This window comes from Poecile atricapillus, chromosome 1 (genome assembly GCF_030490865.1).
Source record: "Poecile atricapillus isolate bPoeAtr1 chromosome 1, bPoeAtr1.hap1, whole genome shotgun sequence".
In the NCBI taxonomy this organism is placed as follows: Eukaryota; Metazoa; Chordata; class Aves; order Passeriformes; family Paridae; genus Poecile; species Poecile atricapillus.
In genome coordinates this window covers 142,646,220-142,665,341 of record NC_081249.1, presented here as the reverse complement: position 1 = coordinate 142,665,341, position 19,122 = coordinate 142,646,220, and the positions used below count along the sequence as shown (strand labels likewise).

The 19,122-nt window shown below is 40.0% G+C and overlaps 1 protein-coding gene across 3 annotated transcripts in view; it reads right to left on the bottom strand.

Annotated features, from left to right (window-relative positions):
• AMBRA1 (autophagy and beclin 1 regulator 1) overlaps positions 1-19,122 on the bottom strand; it is a 129,793-nt gene that overhangs the window by 35,120 nt on the left and 75,551 nt on the right. For all 3 annotated transcript variants that reach the window (XM_058845095.1, XM_058845102.1, XM_058845110.1), the window contains 3 exons: positions 17,853-17,963; positions 8,871-9,059; positions 8,250-8,404 (listed from right to left, as the gene is read on the bottom strand). In XM_058845095.1, coding sequence (XP_058701078.1) covers positions 8,250-8,404; positions 8,871-9,059; positions 17,853-17,963 — 455 coding nt within the window. The remainder of the gene's footprint in view (positions 1-8,249; positions 8,405-8,870; positions 9,060-17,852; positions 17,964-19,122) is intronic.

Here is a 19,122-nt window from a genome sequence, read left to right as displayed (position 1 = left end):
CCCTGCTGTCCCACCCCGATACAGGTATCTCGGGCTCCCCCCGCCCCTCTCCTCTCCTATAAATATCCCGGGTTTTCCCCTGTTCGGTGGATTCGCTGTTGCTGGCACTCTTTGCCAAAGCTCTGCCTGAATAAAGGTTTGTGCTTTGTGGAACGCTGGACCAGCTTTCTCGTCCCTGCTTCCCGTGTCGCCTGCCCGCCGCCACTGAGCTGAGCTGGAATCACTCGCCTGCCCGAAGCTGCTCACACGCGCTTCGGCCCAGCCCTTCTCAGGGCTGCTTCTCTAGAGAAGTCGCGGCGCTCCGGGCTTTCCGTCGCCGCGGCACCTATTAATGAATTTCACACAACATGATGAAATTCAGGTTTAAGACTTGCACTGTCACAAACTCCAGAACCCTCTACAGCAAAATTCAAGTCTAGCTTGTCTAAAGCAGAGAAAATCAAAGCAAAACAAACACTCCTTGGGATAACTGACTGATTGCTCAATACATTTATTCATAGGACAATGTATACCAGCATTTTGAAACACAGCAAGTCTCCCCTCTAGAAGGAGCGAGTCTCTGTGTCTATATGCAGATACAAAGTAAAAGGCACCCATTTTCCATGATGAGGTGGGGGAGAAGATTTGCTTTCTTGCTCCCAGTCTCTCCCTGTTAGGTAGGTTGGTCTATGCTGCTCAACCCCTCCTCCACATCTGATTCCTGCTAACAACATACACATCTTTCCAATAGATCTTTGTTAGAATCTAAGAAGTGAAAAATAATGCATTTATCTTTTTGGATTTGTCAGTCCTATCCTCAAATGGATTTTATCATCCAGTGCTCAGCACAAATAAAATTTCTTTCAACTCCATTTATCTTCCTCAGATGCAATAGGATTATATATAAATTTCTTCTTCAGTCTTTACCAATATAACAAACCTCTTTCTGCCTTTTTCTGCACTTGTCCATGCAGAAAATCTTAGCTTTTCTTTCTGAGCCACAGCAAATTAAATGAGAACTCTTAATTTTCAGCAACAACTGAAACCTTAACTGTGGACAGTTGATCCAATTCCTAAAACAGGCCAGCATCAGAAATTCCTGTTGGATGGACTGAGAAACTTTCTGCAAATGCAAAAGACTGTTGGTTTATCCTAGTAGATCAGGATAATTTCTTGCTGATATTTCAAATTCAGAGAAGTCTCATTAAAGCACACCTAATCCTTTCTTTCTTTAGGTGAGTTCTTTGCATTATCAGCTGGTGCTTTATTTCACAAGCCTGCCATGCAACTATTACATTTGAAAACAACTAGTGGGAACAAGGTCTTATGAAGAAATGGATCATCTTAGGTAACAAAGCTCTCACTCAGGAAAATAACACACTTGCAGTGAAGCGCTTCATTATTTTACTACCTGTCTTTCAAAGGCTGTAAAACCAGGATAACCGCTCCAAAAACCCCCTTAGGGGGATTCAGTCCAAACCTGAATCTGAAACCTAGGGTTGAGTAAGCAAGAAATAGTTAAACAAAACAATTATCCTTTCATTTGCACATGCATATGGTTGGGAAAGATAAAAGGAGAGAAACAGGAATGCCAAAGGGATTGGAGTGACAGAAGATAAGATACGTGTGTGTGTATGTATATTCAGTGCAGATGCACAAGCAAACAGAACTGTGCCAACAGGACTGTATCCCACTGCTAGTCTCTTGCAGAACTCACCAACAGCTCTCAATGCCACATCAATCTAACAGATACGGTCATTTCTCTGGCAATAGTGAATGGCAATCGTTTTAATTTTTGCACTTAACTTTCTGCAAACCAAAACCAGTATCTGTGAATTCCTCATTAAATGTCATGCTGAGACTGTAACAGCAACATCTACAATGTGTTAAAAATCCAATGACAAGAGCAAAGGATTTGCGCACAGCTGCCATTCCACTCTGTTCTGTCTGCTGAGCCTCAGTAGAATGGCATACAAGATCAAATGTCAACAATATGTTGATGACAGAGCTACATGCATCCTCATCTAGGTGAAAAGAGGCTGTCATCCAGCTGCCTAGATGTCTGGAAGGAATAAATACTGGAGGAAAGAGTTTGTTCAAATTTAATCAAAGGAACATGGTAGGAAGAAGTACTGAAAAAAGATTTTATGCAATAGCAAACAGCAATTTCTTCTCAGCCCCTGTCCAGTTCAATACAAATTGGTAATAATTTACTTTGCTTCCCTTCCCCCTAAATGACTTGGCAAGACACTGCACATAAATAATCTCAGATGTTTGCCATAATTTCTTAAATCTAGTTAAAACTAGATACCAAACTGCACCAAAGCTAACAGCAGCTACTGTGCGGCAAACAGGTTCAAGGCCTTACCTGAACTGCAAGAACTCTGCTCTCCAAATAGTGGATCTTATATTAAACAAAATGTCTTGGCTCTCAGTTTCACATCCCATGAAGTAAAAACATCCTGAAGAGATGTCATTTGCCTTTTCTTCACACCAGTTTACTAAAACAGACATTGCTCCCATGTTTAAACATCACATGAGATATTAACACAGTATTTTATGAAGGGTTCTAATGAGTTTTTAGCTTCCTCTAAGCTCTGTCTTAGCAGACTTCAAGCAGACACAGCTGAATCAGTCAAGACAGCGATATAACTAACTCTTACAACATACTATTCCTACATATTTCTGCATCCATATTCAAATGTGCACATCTGTGCAAATCTTCATGTCATCTGCACCTCCAAGGTTGTGATGTTGAATACAGACTTTTTTTATAGCAACCTACATAAGCGGTGTTTACCAAAATGGGTTTTGGATATGATCTATTTTCCTCAAAATACCTGAGAGAATCTGCCAATCCATAGAAAATATAAAGTACTTGGTCTCAACCAGACAATTCCACTCTATTAAAAGGAGGGATTTCCCATTTCAGTCAAAAATGGGTTCTGTTTCCATGTCCTCTTCCTAGTATCACCAGGTGCCTGCAGTCTGTGACTTTGTATGGCCTTTTGAAAGCCTAAAAAACATCTGTCATTTGACTTTTGCCAAGACTGAAAAATTTCTTTGGGCAGTAATTTGACATATTATTTGCAGTTCTACTTGGAGTTGTCAGAAGATCACCCTGTTGACCTGAAGACGTCTAATCTTTCTTAGAAGACGACCCAAGGGACCACACCAACACGTTCTTCAACAGCACAGCAAGAGGCAGGTACTTTCTTGTACACTATTCTTGTTCTCAGCACTGGAGGTAATGTGTTGCATTAAGCCATCTCCTCATATTTTCCTAATCAATTTTATTTTCACATTACCAAGGATTCAGATAAAACTAACTTGTGTCCCAGTGAAGCAGATGTGCAGGGTATTTGCTTTCAGACTTTAGGCTTGGTCAATTATGGCTGCAGGAGCTTGCATAGCTCACCCAGTAAGTGACCTTTGCAGACCATGCTGGATAAATTCTACTGACACTTGCATGAAGCTCAGAATGCAACAGCACTCAGGAAAACTGCATATTTTCACATATTCTGTGCATTGTACTCATTAAGAGTTAATATGCTAGAACAAAAAAAGCTTGGCTTTGTGCTAAAACTCTGCAAGTCTTTTTGTTTCAGGCCCTTCTTCCTGTGGTATTTGGAATTCTCCATCTGTTTACAATGGAAATGTACACATACTCTGTTCCATCCAGGCTATTGACCAACCACTTAATTGGAATGCTTCCCAAATAGCAGCAGTCTTGTCAAGAACTAATTCTGGATCTCCACAGCCTGAATTTTGTCCACATTCAAAGCAAGTGCAGCATTTGAGACGGGGATTCATTAAGTCACTTTATCCCCACAAATTGTATGATTTGCTCTTAAGCTTCATGTCAATCAAATTTTTCTATCACCTACCTCACTTTTTTTATCTTCAACTTGAAAGCTACTTTCAAGGTTTTATTTTAATTTGAATTTCAGTAATCATGTTTTGCTGATATTTCCAAGTTATCTTCCTCTGGATAGGATGGAAAACATTAAACATTGCAAGGGCATCAGCATTTGTGAATGCTAGAAATAAAACTACCTTCTGGCTGCCTTTCACACTAGTACCCACTGCTATCAGATCCAGGGCAGTATGATCCTTACTCTTCCCATCTTTCTAAGGACCTTCAGCTCCAAACAAGATTCTAATTTCATGTTCTTCTAAGTCCTTTAACATCCATATATGCTTGGAAACACGTGGAATTTAAAAACCACCCTAAACCGAACAGCTTGAAAACAGACACACTTTATTTAGAGACAAACTCCACCTGTTTTCAAAACAGGCTGCAAAACCTATCCTTGCTCCACATTTGGAGTCCTGTCTCCAAGCTTTCTATCTCTAAAACTCAAACTGCAGACAATTCCCAGCATCACTGCTATCTGTGTTACCCTCAAGCTAGGTATCTGCTAAAAGCAATTCCTTCCCTGCACTCTCCAGCTACAGATATATTTCATAGATTTGCAAAAAAATCCCCCAAGAACACAAGCAACAAACACTAAACGTTCATGCATACCCCTTCTGTTTAAAGTCAACACTACTAGAGAGCTTTGATTTTCAGACTGAAGTTTAAAAATTGTTCTTTAGCAAAGCCAGGTTTCCATGTGAAATGCTAATCAGGATAATCTGAAGAGAGTGAACAGAAAAAGCATGAACCTCTAGCTCACAACTACCACATTTAATGACAATCCATGACTTTATTTCTGAACAAAATTCGTAGCTGTCACATCACGACAGCCCTGACCTGTTGTGAACTCTACCCAATCTCTCTGAAACCCTAGCAGCAAGATGTATACAATGTACACTTGTATAACCAAGGTGCTGCTTAGTACAAAAACGCTGTAGCTCTCAGAAAATTAAATCAATGGCCAGTGGATTTCTAGTACAATTAAATGTATTAAAGTTTCATGTAACAAAATTAATTAATTGCATCTTCAAAAACTCTATTTTAACAGCAAGATGAAAGAAACTCTCGAAGCAACAGAAACCTGCATTCCACTGACCGCTAGTTAAGGATGTGGAAAAAGAGTTAATTTGAATCAGAAATAATCATTGTATTGCACTGGTCAGCAGTGGCTTAGAGGCCACATTGTCAAGCCCTACTCTCCCAGATCATTGACTGCAAATCCAAAGCCATGACGGAAGCAGGGAGGCGGGCAGGAAGGAAGGCAGGAAGGAAGGAAGGAAGGAAGGAAGGAAGGCAGGAAGAACTGTCAAACAACTTACAAGAATTTGCAAAGAATATAATCTAGCATTTCTTTTGGGAGTTTTGGAGTAGGGTATAATTAAAATATCCACAAAATATTGCTTCAAACAGGCTCTGACTCATTTTTAATTAAGAGTTTGAGTAACAAGTGCTTTGTATTACAAGCTGTTGGCAGAGAGGCAACAAAAATGCTTTCTGATTCTCTCTAAGGTGCATATTAAATTAGATATTAAAGAATACAGTTTCACCAGGTTTCCTAAACCTTTTTGTACTGCTGGCCAAGCTATAAACAGATTTTTACTTAACTGTATATGAATATGTCAGCCATTGTAAGGACTGGGTGCTAAGAATATGATAGTTTCCTATTTAAAACTCTATTTTCATTTTGAATGCCTTGAAAAGTATTACAAACTTACGAAGCAGACTTACTGCAAAACTCAAGGCAGAAGAAATACCTGTGGTGAATGCACTAATTTTTACAACTAGATGGAGGAGTAGTATTTATGAAATTAACAGCTGTATGCTTTTTAAGCTTGGTCCTATGGAGTGCACAAAGACAACCAGCAGCACACCAAAATGTTGAAACAATACTCAACATCACTCAACAGGAAGGTTCTTTAACCAAATTAACTCAAACTGATCTAACTGTGACCCTGTCACACATGTATAAAGCTCCAAGTCCAAAGCAGTCAGAAATAAGACATTTTTAACATCTTTAAACATGATTTGGAAAAGGAGAAAACAGCAATATAGCTAGCAAATCCTGCTAGACTGGATGGATTTTAAAACATGGGGGAAAGGTTTTTGGAAGCTATAAATACATGTGCAAGATGAAAAAAGCAACCTTTAGAATACATGTAATCCATCTGGAGGAAAAAAAAATACAGAACTACAGCAGATGAGAAAGACAGAAGTGCAGTGATGTGGAGCAAGTCTGAAAAGCAAGAGTGGGAAAAAATTGTACAAAATTTTCAATGCACCAAAACAACAACCTCCCCCCCCCAAAACCTGACCATCCTCCCCCCCCATAGTTTCTGACTGCATAAGTAAAGGCTGTTGTCCAAAACAAACAGAAAAAAACTACCCTCTGTGGGCCTTCTGGTAAAACTGTGCTTATCACATTATGTACATTTAAACACATTCCAGAACAAGGGGGGAAAAAACAAAAAAAAACCACAAAAAAGAAGTGTTTTTTGGAGAGAATTCAAAAGAGAAAGAAAATGAAAGCTGGAAGATTAAATTACTAGAGAAGATTAAAGAATACAAAGCATTACTTCACTAAATGGTGACTAAGAGCAAGGGTACAAACATTTGAAGACATGGAGATGAAGAAATATAAATGAAACATTTAGACAGTGAGCTTGCTGATTTAGCTGGCTACAGAAAAATGTCTCCAAAAGTAAGGGCTAGAAGCCATAGCAACTGGAGTTAAGAGCAAATGTAAAGGACAGATGAGAGGAAGACATGTGATTTTCACTAATAGGACTTCTCTGTCTTAACTTATGATATGGTAAAAAGACTGTGGGAAGGGCTACTCCAGTTTCTGGCAGAAAAAAATATACATTTCACAAGAATCTTAAAATAGCTGAAAAAGAAACAGTACCAGGGCAAGCTAGATTTTTAAAAGGACCTAACAGAATGCTGAATCCATGCACTTCGTGATCTTACATCCACACAACTTTCACCAACTCTACCTGTAAACCAAATTGTACTTTTTTCATGAATACATTTTAATTTCTGTTTCTTACTTTGAGAGGCTTATACCGGAATGGTAGCTCAGAATCAGGTCTGAAAAAGTGCTGACTGGAGCATCAAACAATACCTTCATCATTTATCTTCTCTTGCCTTATAATATGGAGCAGATTATGACAATAAACAAGAGTTTTAAATCAGCTGATAAAGTGACTCTCTCTGAATCATAACCTGTCTGAAAAGCAACTACAGAATCCAAAGGTGAATCAAGGAATTTCTCCCAGTGACAATTCTCTCCCCAGTGTCAGGTCACTAGACAAATGCCTCACTGCAACCCTTGTACACTGGGAAAACAGTGTATGGCCAAAAAGTAATAATAATTAGAGAGGCCTTTAAAAAAAAAAAAAAACATTTAGAAAAAGAAGACAGGGAAAAAAGATTTCTCATGTTCCACTATGGTAAAGTTATTCCTCAAAGTGAAAAAGTTTAAAGATTTATTTTTCATCTCCTAAAACAAGTCATCTGAATGAATACATGGTCTAGAACTTGAACCCAACCCAAATTTCAGCTTTAGAATTTACTTAGTTCTGACTCCTTAACTCTCTTTGTGCATTATGAACTGGACATGGCTTTTACTACCTAGAGCTATCACTGAACAGCTGTTGTGCTTCACTCATTAGGAAAGCAAGACACACATGTTGTGAACTCTGCCAGTTAGTGAAAAGAAGAATGTTTTCCCTCAGGTACTGAACGAGTCAGAGTGGATCATGGTTCAGCTGTCCCACAAAGCAGAAGAACATACAGATAATTCCATTGCCAAAATACACTTATATATATATATTAAGAACTAGCTAATAAATAGCCAGCAAAGCCTGTTTGGGAAAAAAAAAAACATGATCAACTTCAGTTTGCAGGTACGATACGAAATTTGGCTTCTACCCTTCCTGAAACTGCTGGTGGCTGCTGTCCTAGAGGTTAGTCGCTTTTTGGAATGCTAGAAAATGATCCTGAAGCCTCAGCTGATATGCTGCCTCAGCAAAGCCAACTGTAGTACCACAAGCAAGATGCCTATCACCCAAAAAAGTACAAAAGACCTATTAGGTACTCTGAATGATGTCTAGACCTAGGAATGCATTCCACAACATGGAATGTACTTGTTTGTCATTTGAAACAAGAGAAATGTTTCACAGTTCTGTTGTACTTACATTCTCCTGCCACGTTTTCATACATCTGCAATAAATTCCTTCACATATTGATTATTCAGTGGGTCTGGAGCATGCTACCTCTTTGTTATCATTACACAACAACTAACTACTAGGCTGGAGGCAAACACACAGAAACAGAATACACATATACTCACCCTCATAGAGGTTTCTCCACCATGGGGCTGTTGCAGCCTGAAAACTTGAGCAACCATGTGTTCCGTAGTGGGGTGCAACAGGATACGTCGGGAAGCCAGTCCCACCATAACGTACCTGCCCATTGGAGACAGGCTCACAGAAATCGCATTAGGTCCTATAAGAGAAAAGGGGTTATTTCTCTCATGGGTTGATATCCTGCCCCATGTTTCATCCTCACAGCTCTTTCATTCCCTTCTAGCATTCCCATAATGCCATATTAGTATGCCATACTAATCTCATTCTTATAAGTGGTACAGAGTAAGGAGACCTCCACAAGTTACAAATTTTGTAAGACATTTCCTTGCTGCAGGTGTTCTGTCACTAAGATAATGAAGTCCTTTAAGGAATAAAAACCATTCTTTAGCAGCTCCCCCATACCAGCACCTTACTGGTCTGGATATGTCCAGACCATATCATAAACCTCTCCCCAGCAGTACTTTATCTGTGGCTGGCTAGATGGCAAATCAAATGTTTCCTGTTGCTACAATTACTCATGTTGAAGCTATTGCATTTCTTACTGAAGGCTGAAGTTCTGATATTCTCACTCCCCCACCTACCCTGACTGCTTGCTGTATGCTTACCAAATCGCTTTGTGTAAAGCATCTCTCCCAAGTTGTGGGGTGCCAGAGAATATACAGCCAGTATTCCTTCATCAGGGAAGCCTCTCTGACTGCTGGGAATGAAGGCTGCCAGCAGCTGCCCATCGGCAGAGATATCACAGCTAGCATCATTGTAAATCTTGCAGTTTTGGACAAGCACATTCACAGAGGCTGCAAAGAAAGAAATTAATAGTGATTAAAGTAGTAAGGTTGAACAGAATAAAGTAAGATTTAAAATTAATGCTGGACAATGGACACACAAAAGGCACTCAAGACATTTAGCTTCCTCCAAAAGTTTATGAAATGTTAATACCCTGATTAATGTATAACTTGCTCCAAAACGGAGATAAGACACTGCAATGAGCCCAGGAAATTAAATTTACTCACCTCCTGAAGCCTTCAGCCAATAAATAGTAGCAATTGCACTTTATCAAACCCCTCCCTTTGTTAAGCATAACAACACCCTTTGCAAAGGACAGCACAGTTTAAACAAGTCTCAAATCATGACACTGACAAACTCCAGCAGCATTCTCATTAGAAACAGTACACCTTAATTCATTTCCCCTTCTCTCGTGGAGCGCCTAGTTCCCGCTCTGCTCATCTCCAATAAACAGGAGATGAGTGAAAAACTCCTCCCTGCAGATACAGACATTCATTTCTGACAGCTGATTTCTACACTCATCTTGGATAAAGTCAGTGAGAAAGGGCAGAGACTTCTCCAGCCGGTCCTCCATTTAATTACTCCAGTATTTGAGACACTCATGCACATCAGTGAAGTAACTGTTCAGCAGACTAGTGAGCAGCAATCCATAAAACAATAGTTTTATTTGAATCCCTTCTGGTAAGTTGCTGGGTGACCTCATCCAAGTGTTTTTCCCTTTTGTACCTTGCATATGAAGACTACAAAACTCTAGTACAATGTGGTTCCAAGGCCTCCAAGCACCATCTACACCAACAGTTCAGTGATGCCTTGTTAAGACATGGCTGGAGTGATGTCTACTCTACCAGCCTAACCTAAATGCACTTCAGTTTTTCAGGAGGTTTGAAGCTGAACCTGCATGCACTATTTTTGGATAGGGAAGTTTCAGGTTCTAGTATTTTCAAACTCAAGAGTATAGAGTTATTTTAAAAAATGTAAATAAAGCCTATGTTTGCAATATAGAAAGTTTGCATGCTAGAAGACAGAACGCCTCACCTCACATGTTTGAAGCTACAGCACCATGTAGAACAGTGTCAATTTCTACAGTCCAGAAATGATCTTCTAAACCATCAGATTATTCCTAGCCCAGAAGAGGCCTTTAATATGACCAGCTACAATGGCAAGCAAGTTTATGAAGGCACTTCGTAGTCTAGATTCTTCATTAATTTAACAAGTAACAGTACCAAGAATACTTTGTGCATATTTCTGAAAGCCCAAACTTGTAAATCAAATTAAGGCTGTAACTCAATACTTCGACAAATCCTGTCCTTTGTTTCCAACACCTCTGTAGAAGAAAAAAGCTGCATCAGGGAACTGCTGTGAGAAATTACAGACTTGTCTAGGTCATTTTTTAGCCAGAACAGTTTCCCAACCCAGTACAACCCATGGCTGCACAGATGCTTGCAGCAGCAAAAAAACTAGTCATGAGAAGGAAGCAGACAGCACTGCCCTTCTTACAGCATTGCTGAATTAAAGCAGCCACTGAACCTCATCTTTAATTCTTCTGGTCTCAAAGACATTTCTCCTGGGAACTCCTTTCCTCTGTGGCTGAGTATCAACTTCTATCTACTGTTCCATTTAGGAAACTCTGATGAAAAAGAAGACGAGGGTGTAAAGTGGACTATGTAATTACATTCTCTACTAAACCACCTACACCTGTACCCTAAATTTATTCCACTAATTTTTCAGTCTTGAAACTGCTAAAAACAGTAATGTAAAGCCTAGTATAAACAGAAAGGTGCTGAACAGAAAAAGGTAAATAATTGTAGTCACTATCAAGGCTGCAACACCAGCACATGAAATACACAAGGCCCTTAAAGAACAGGTGGTTCAAAAGATGACAAAATTCCTGAGTGCTTAGTCTGAAACTAGTTGAACAGAAAGACAAGAGAATAAAGATTAAAGACTGTATTGCTTAATAATAATAATAATAATAAAAGGACAGAATTAAAATGTACCCTTTTAAAAAAAATTCTAGGCTTTATTTAAATACTCATGTCACAAGAGGAGATGGGCATCAACACAAGGACTCCAGTCTGTGCTGTGAACCAGCTAAAGGATACATGACAACAGGTTGGACCACTGTAATCCCAGTCAGACTGGGAGGATTCTTGTTGAGTGACTCATTCCAAAACCAGTCCTATTTATTAGCTTTATCAATGGGCTAGGCACACAGTGGAGCTGGTTGATAAACCCTCTTGATGAAGCTGGGTAATTTCATTAACAGAGCATGACCAGATCACACAGTGAACTGAAGTATACAGAGACAGAAGGGAAATGAAAGAATTCTAGATTGTGTTGACATTTATAAACTTCTGCTTCACCCAGGAACTTGAAAACATGAGAAAATCTTTCGTTACTGTAGCAAAAACTGAGGCATCACCCAGTGTAACAGTGAAAGTGACAGCAATCCTAAACTGCACTAGGAAGCACAATTCCAACAGAAATACCAGTGCTGATACACAGCCTTGTGCCGAGGAGACGTGCAGGACCCCTGGGCACAGTTTGGGCCAGCCATGTTCAAGAGTGATTAAACCCTAAATGATAACATGTGCAGCAAAGAAGATGACTGGGGAAAATGAAACACGAATTTTATATCCAAACAAACAAAAAACACCAACCCACCCAAAAAAGGGGGAGGGGGGTGAGGAAATGGAATCATATACTGTATTTTCAAAAACTACAGAAACTGCCATAAAAACATCTGTTTCAACAAATAATGTTGAAAACTGACCACTATCCAGGTGAGTGGGTAAAAGAAACATTGAGTTTGGATTTTAAAAGGTTTCAACAAAGATATCAAGATTCTAGAACAGTATTTTCAACAGACATGAAAGGAGCAAAGAACTTAACCAATTAGAAGACAGAATATTAGGAACTACAGTATGTGCTTGCCTAAGACAGCAGGGAGCTAGTCTACTTGGATACGGGGTCTTTTCTCATCAATTCCTTTTTAGTGGTACTCTAATCAGCAGTGATCTAAAAAATTGGGAGAAAAAAAAGGGGGAATGGGAACATACTAAAAAGGTGAGTATTGAGACTCTCACAGCCACAAGACTTTACTTAAAAGAGAGCCAAGCAAGAAGACAACAGAGAAAATAAGCATAGCACACATGCAGAGCATTTGCTAGAGATACAACTGTGAAACATCCCCACCACCAACCCTGCAAAAAAAATTTGATTATTAGAAAAAAAAAATAAATTTAGTTCAGTCCATTTTTGGGGGGTCTAAGAACTGTTCTCTCTATTCCTATGCTGCAAGATGTGGAAGTTTGTCCTGCACCTCTGGGGCCTGGTAGCAGTTTCCATGAGATAGCCATGGCTTCTCAATATTCTAAATTACTGTCATTTGATGCTCAGTATTAGAAGTCACAAGATCATAAACTTGCTTCCTCAGAGCAGGTACGGGTGTCATTTTATCATAGGATGGTTTGAGTTGGAAGGGACCTTTAAGATCACATAGTTTCAACCCTCCTGCCATGGGCAGGGAGACCTTTGATGAGATTAGGTTGCTCAGGGCCCCATGACACACAGCTTTGAACATTTCCAGGGATGTGGCATCCACAGCTTCTCTGGGCAACTTGTTTCAGTGTCTCACTACCCTCCAAGCAAAGAATTTTCTCCTAATATCCAACATAAATCTACCCTCTTTTAGTTAAAATTATTATCTGCCCAAGCAAAAAGTCTCTCTCCACTTTTTTCCTAAGGTCCATTTAAGTACCAAAAGGCTGCCTGAAGCCTTCTCTTCTCCAGGTTAAACAAAACCAGCTGTCTCAGCCTGTCTTCATAGTAGAGCGTCTCCCCAGCCCTCTGATCATCTTCATGGCCCTCCTGTGGACTTGCTCTAACAGGTCCAGGGACAGATCCTAAACAGGACCTATTTAGCTCAGGGACCATTCTGTATTAATGAACTCCTGCTTTTCAAAGAGGTACAAGAAGTTTTAGAGAGGACAGATACTGATTTCTCTGTAACTACTGAAAAATCACAGTACAGAATCCATGTTTCTTCTCAGCTTTTGAAGTCTGTTTTGGTTTGTTAATCCAACGCAAACTTGGATATTCCTAAGAGAAAATCCCACATTTTTATTTTTGCAAGGTAAGAAATGTTTGAATTTTTTCTGTACCATTTACAGATTTGGGGATATTGCCATGTTTTGTACATATCCTCACAGTTCCATGGCTATTTTTTTAATTTCCAGCTCTCTAATCCTCTTCCTCATCTAGGATTTACCGTATGTCTTTTTAAAACAATGTTGGGTTTGGATCACCAGTCACCCAGAGTTGATCATATAGCATATGTTCACTCATTTTCTATCTACAGGGTTTCCCCCCTCACACCTGCTCCTTTTCCAGCACAGCACAGAGGTTTTTGGTGAGCAGTGACCACCAATATGAAAGGATATAATCTCGTTTTTAAAGTCTGTTGAATATGTTGAATGTCTCCTAGAAAAACATTACAGATGCAAGTTGTGCTTAACAGGACAGAGTGCTACTTATTTCAGTCTTTCATTACCTGATTCACAGTGGCATTATGGTTCTCTGCTTTGCCCTCATTTACAAAGGATGAGGACTCAGGTAGCACCTACATCTGGAACCAAGAGAGCCTACTGTGCAATCAGAAAAAGCCTAAATATGACAGGTGGGAATCTCAGCAAGGTTTCATTTTAAGGACAGCACTTACAAGGTTCTCCAGAGATGAGAAAGATAAACATACCCATGCATTTGACAAAACCAGTGGCTATTTGATTTCTTTGAGCCTGAGGCCTCATCTATGAAGATGAAGCAAATAAAGATTTTAGGGGGGAAATTATTGCTATTTTTGGAAAAATACTTGCAAGAAGACTGCCCTTTCATCTCCTGTTTTCTTTTGTCATTAATGCAACCACAGAACTGAGAGAACAGATCAAAAGAAACATCAGAGAACAAATTAATCAAGCTGTTGTACCAACTTGGAGTGCTTACACCTACATTAATTATGCTTGAAGCTGGAGAAAGCCTGGAATGGCAGCAGCAATAGCACTATTTGCCAAAGGAAAATGATGCTGGACACACCATCCGTTCCTAGCCACCCTTTGAGGTGGCACTCTCTTAACAGCTGCTCCTATATAAAAATTTGTTTAGTTTTTTTTTTCTTTTACTAAGTTACCCTGCGTTCCACTGACATCAGGAAGTGTTGATCAAATCACCTTCCTCAAGACCCAGTGTTTGAACAGGACAAATTCCTGATTCCTAAATGAGACCAGTTCAACCCTACAAACTGGCAAGAAACTGAAATTATGAGCAGTGAGTAGCATGAGAGAAACTACTTTAAAAAATATAAAGAGAGAAAGCCTTCAAATATTTTACTGTGAAAAGCCTATATTTTCAGTAGCCTACATTTCCAATACTTGCAGGAATTTTAAGGATATGCAACACTCTCTAGGAGAATATGAAATAAATGCAGAAATAGCATTGTCTCTGCTGTCAAATAAATTCTCCGCCCCAATGCTGATAATGACTGACAATTTCAATATAAGACCGGGTCATGTTTATTTCAAAGCTATTAAAAGCAAAACTGGCAAAAGGAGAGAAGAAATGTGAAGCTATCTTTTTCCATTTTGCAATTAACAGAGAAAGACAGGGCTGAGACTAAAATTCCACAAGTCCCTGCACAGCCACTTTCCCATGACTGCCAGGATCCACTTTCGTAAGCTCTTGCTGGACTGAGGACTGAGTGAGGTTGCTGCTGCAGAGCCACATCCTGAGCCCAAGGCTTCCAAGGGTGCAGGGGCCCAGACACTGAGATCACAGGACTGCACTAATCATGCTGCTGTCACTTACTCAGATGCATCCGCCTCAGTGGAAAACATCCTACTTCCAAGCTATCTTTTCTTTGTTTAATTGTTACAGGAAGAAGAGCTGCTCAGAGATGGAGGTTGGATACAGAGTCATTGCTTTGATGGAGAGAGGAGCTGGCAGGCAGTCCCAGACTTCAGCTGCATCATTTCATCTGCCTGAACTCCCAAACCACTTTTGTCTTAAGCCAGTCCCAGGAGGTACAATAGCCCACTCTGTGTAAGCAGAGTATCTCAGAGGACCACCTCTGATTTATAGGAAACAATGGGAGGAAAAAGAGGAGCTACTGAGGTCAGATGCTTTTACTGGGAAAATATTTTATTGGAAAATAGTTTATTTCCAATATCATGAAGAATAACCGAAAACTCATCCAACCTACCACTCCACTGTTACTCATTTGAGAATATGAGAATCATGAACATTCTGAGTTAGAAGGGACCCACAAGGATCATCAAGCCCAGCTTTTAAGTGAACGACCCATATGGGGATTGAATCCACAAAATTCATGTTCTTAGCACCATGCTCTATCATCTCTAAGTTGTGCACCTAGGCAAACTTGTAGTTTGTCTTTGTTCTGTGCCTAGGCAAGCTTGGCAAATACCTGGTTTAATATAAAAGCACAGCTGCTACATCTTCATACATCCCTACTACACCTTGGAAGAAGGAGATAAGCTTCAGAGTAGAAATGCCAGGATTTGGCTCAGCATATAGAAGAAGAGTAACCATGAACATTTCCAAATGGTCGTAAGACAAAATGGACAAGCCAAGTACTATGAATTGCAGCACGGGGAGTCAGAAAGGGGTGGGGATGGACTTGTAGCTGGAATGTGGCCCACAAGAAGGACACAATGACAACAGAAGCCATACCCACTTTCCAGCTAATTGGTAGTTTTTTCAGAATAAAAGCATCCCGGCAGGTAAAAGAGAGAAGATTGAAACACTGATGTATTGAGCAGCAGATGGTTCTTAATTTCTACGGGGTTTTATAAATTATAAACAAACATCTTATGTTGTTGGGTTTTTTTAATTAACAGCCTTCTCCTCAGCAGCCAGATGAGGCAAAAAAATAAGCTATGAGCAGCTGAAACACTCTTCAACCACTCTACAACTTGCAGAGAAGTCCCGAAGAATTTAAGTTGCTTCCCTCTCTGACTCCATCTTTATTCTGTGCCAGAGTCTGACAGGACCTCCAAAAGTATTGCCACCATGTGGCAAAACTTGGCCTTGAGCAAAAAGAGGGAGGGAATATGGTCCAAATGGATGATCCAAACTATTCAAAGGGATCTTCCACACCACAGAACATTGTGCCCAGTGTATAAACTGGGGGAGTTTGCTGGAAGGGGCCAATTGCTGTTTGGGAAGGGGTTGAGCATTGGTCAGTGGGTAGTGAGGTGTGCATCACCTGTGTTCCTTTGGTTTTATTCCCCGCCCTCTTTTCTCACCCCTCCTCATCCCCTCTTTTTGTTACTACTATTGCTATTGTTATTATTAACTTTATTTCAATTATTAAACTGTTTGTATTTCAACCCTGGAGTTTTTGCCTTTTTCTGCTTGTACTCCCTATCCTGAGGGGGCAGGAAGGAAGTGAGGAAGTGGCTGCATGGGGCTAAACCACGACAGCCAGACTGGATGGAGCTTTGAGCAACCTGATTTAAAGATGTTTCTGTTCATAGAAGGGGAAGTGAACAAAATGATGCTTAAAACTCCATTCCAGACAAAACTATCCTTTGATTCTGTGATGTTGATTCTCTGCATCTCTCCTACTGGAGTGTCACCATACATTCTTCTTTTGTGGGTTCTTTAAGGAGCAGGACACTACCCCACAGAGACATCTGTGGTCAGATATGCAATTTCTGGAAATACAGAACACATGGAGCTGGGACTGTGAGAGTTCTGTTCAATTCATTTTAGTGACTACCTGTGAAAGCAGAAGTCTTTCTGAAAACAGAATCCCTATTCTCCCTAAAATATCATTCCCTTAAAGTAGAACCCAATCTGCTTTTGCTGAGAAATCAAGCAGTGAATTTCACATATGCACAGAGATGGCCTAAGCTAAAAAATCACTTGCACTTAGAAACATTCATGAATATCTACCTCCTTTCTTCATCCCAGGCTGCCACAAACATTTCTGCAGCTGTGCAACAAGCTATATCAGGATAGCACTCTGGGTTAAAAATAGCCTTTCTAGTCAAGTTCGTTTTAGCCCTGAAAATGTCATTCTTTGATCAGCTGACCACAAGTATCAAACATGCTTGTGCCTGCATAAAGAAGTCTTTTCCACCATGAGAGCTAGCTTATGCCATCGAGCACATGTGAAGCTATGGTCTAATTTTCACAAAATGCAAGAGAAAATAAATTAAATCAGCAATATTGCTCAGATTCCTGATTCAGAAATAGCTTTTGCCTGAGAAACAGAACAAATAACTGCTTTTGCAAATGACTAGAAGGTACATCTACTTCCATGGGCTTGCAGCACTATGGTAAGCAACAGACTAGGGTCCTCATTCCCCAAATGTATTGCAGCACTTTAACACATACTAATGTCAATAATTTTGAGAAATCAGACACAGTTCATTAGCAGGCTCTAATTTAAAGACAATATTTCTCTAGAAACTTGTTAGTAGCAGAATGAAGACATTGAATACAGAATTCTAAGAGAATGGTGTATGGCCATGAAAAGGCTCACAAAAAAAACAAGCCCTATTTACACATGGATTTGCTGATAGCAAGAATACACAAGGTAGATAGAGTGGGAACAGCTCTACAAGCTTTTAGTCAGCTTCCTCAAAAGACTAAGCATTTTACAGTTCTCAATGCAACATGACAAACAAGACCTGCAAAATACAGCTGCCTTTGAAAGATCCTAGAGCTTACCCTAGCTCTGGTTAGCACAGACTCAAAATAAGGTACTGGTGTCTTTTCCAACTTACCATTGCTGATTTCAGGCAGATCAAACTTAGTGAAGTCCCACCACTGGAGCCGGTAGGTGGTGTTGGCAATGTTGCTGGCCACAGCTGACTGTCCATCCCCAATCACAGCACCTAGAGAAAAGGGGAAAATAATTAGCAATTTAACTTCTAAAAGAATAACCAGAAAAAAAGATGGGTAGACAAAACCATAGAGTATCTTTCAAAATCCAATATTCAAAATTCTAGATTCTTAAAGAAACCTTATTTACAGAAATGGCAGCATGTCCTCAATAAGCCACAGAATACAGGAAATTAACAGGAAAGCATCTCCCTGCAACACATTTCTGAAAGAAAATAAAGCTGATAAGAGATAAGACTTGCCCAGAAACACAAGGCAGAAATCCTAATAAATTCATTCAGTGCAAATGCATCCTACTTATCAGCAGTAGTGAAGCTGGATTTTCACAGACCCAAAATTGTCTAGTATAGCTATGAAGGCAGATCAGAATACAAACTGAGGAAAAGCAATTGCCCTGGCAAATTACACACATTTGTGGATATAATCACTGCTCCTACTGTAAGCTTCACTCAGAAGATACAGGTTGCTTACAGTTTTTGTCACACAGTAAGGGCTGTAACAAAATACTGGTGTGGAAGACTTAGAAGCTGGCCCTTTGCTGCTTTGTGTGGCCCAGCAGCAGGCAAGGGTTGCTCTGACTCCAGGCAAACACCATGACCCTAGCTAACTGCCCAAGGATTTGGGCAGCAGCCCAAAATCAGAAGGCTAAGCACAATTCTTCAGAAACTATCATAAAGAGCCTATTTTTCCCAACACAGCTACTGGTTACTTAAGTCAGCAGCCATTTGAGAAAGCTGAGATGCATTAAATGGGATTCCAAGGGACACAAACAGAGACAAGAGACAGTTCATCCACAGTAGTACTACAGTAAAATATCTCCTGCTATTTGCATCTCTAAGGCCTTCATGGACAGACAGCCCATGTACACACAGATATCCTGGCAACCAGAGAAATTCAACGTAACAGAATTTGATAAGGGAGAGTAAAGATCACTCCCAAACACTAAAGACTAAAAGCAAAGCTTCCAGTGTCTCTGCAGTCTGGATTGCAGCATCTCTGCACTGTCTCCAGTGGGAAGTACACAGCAAACTCAGTGCTTTCACTCTCCTGGAAGGGTTGGCTCAGGACTTTGCTGCCACAGCAACAATAGTAGAAGAGACATCACTCTGACAACTCTGTCAGACACCTGTACAGAGTTAAGAGCTTACTAAC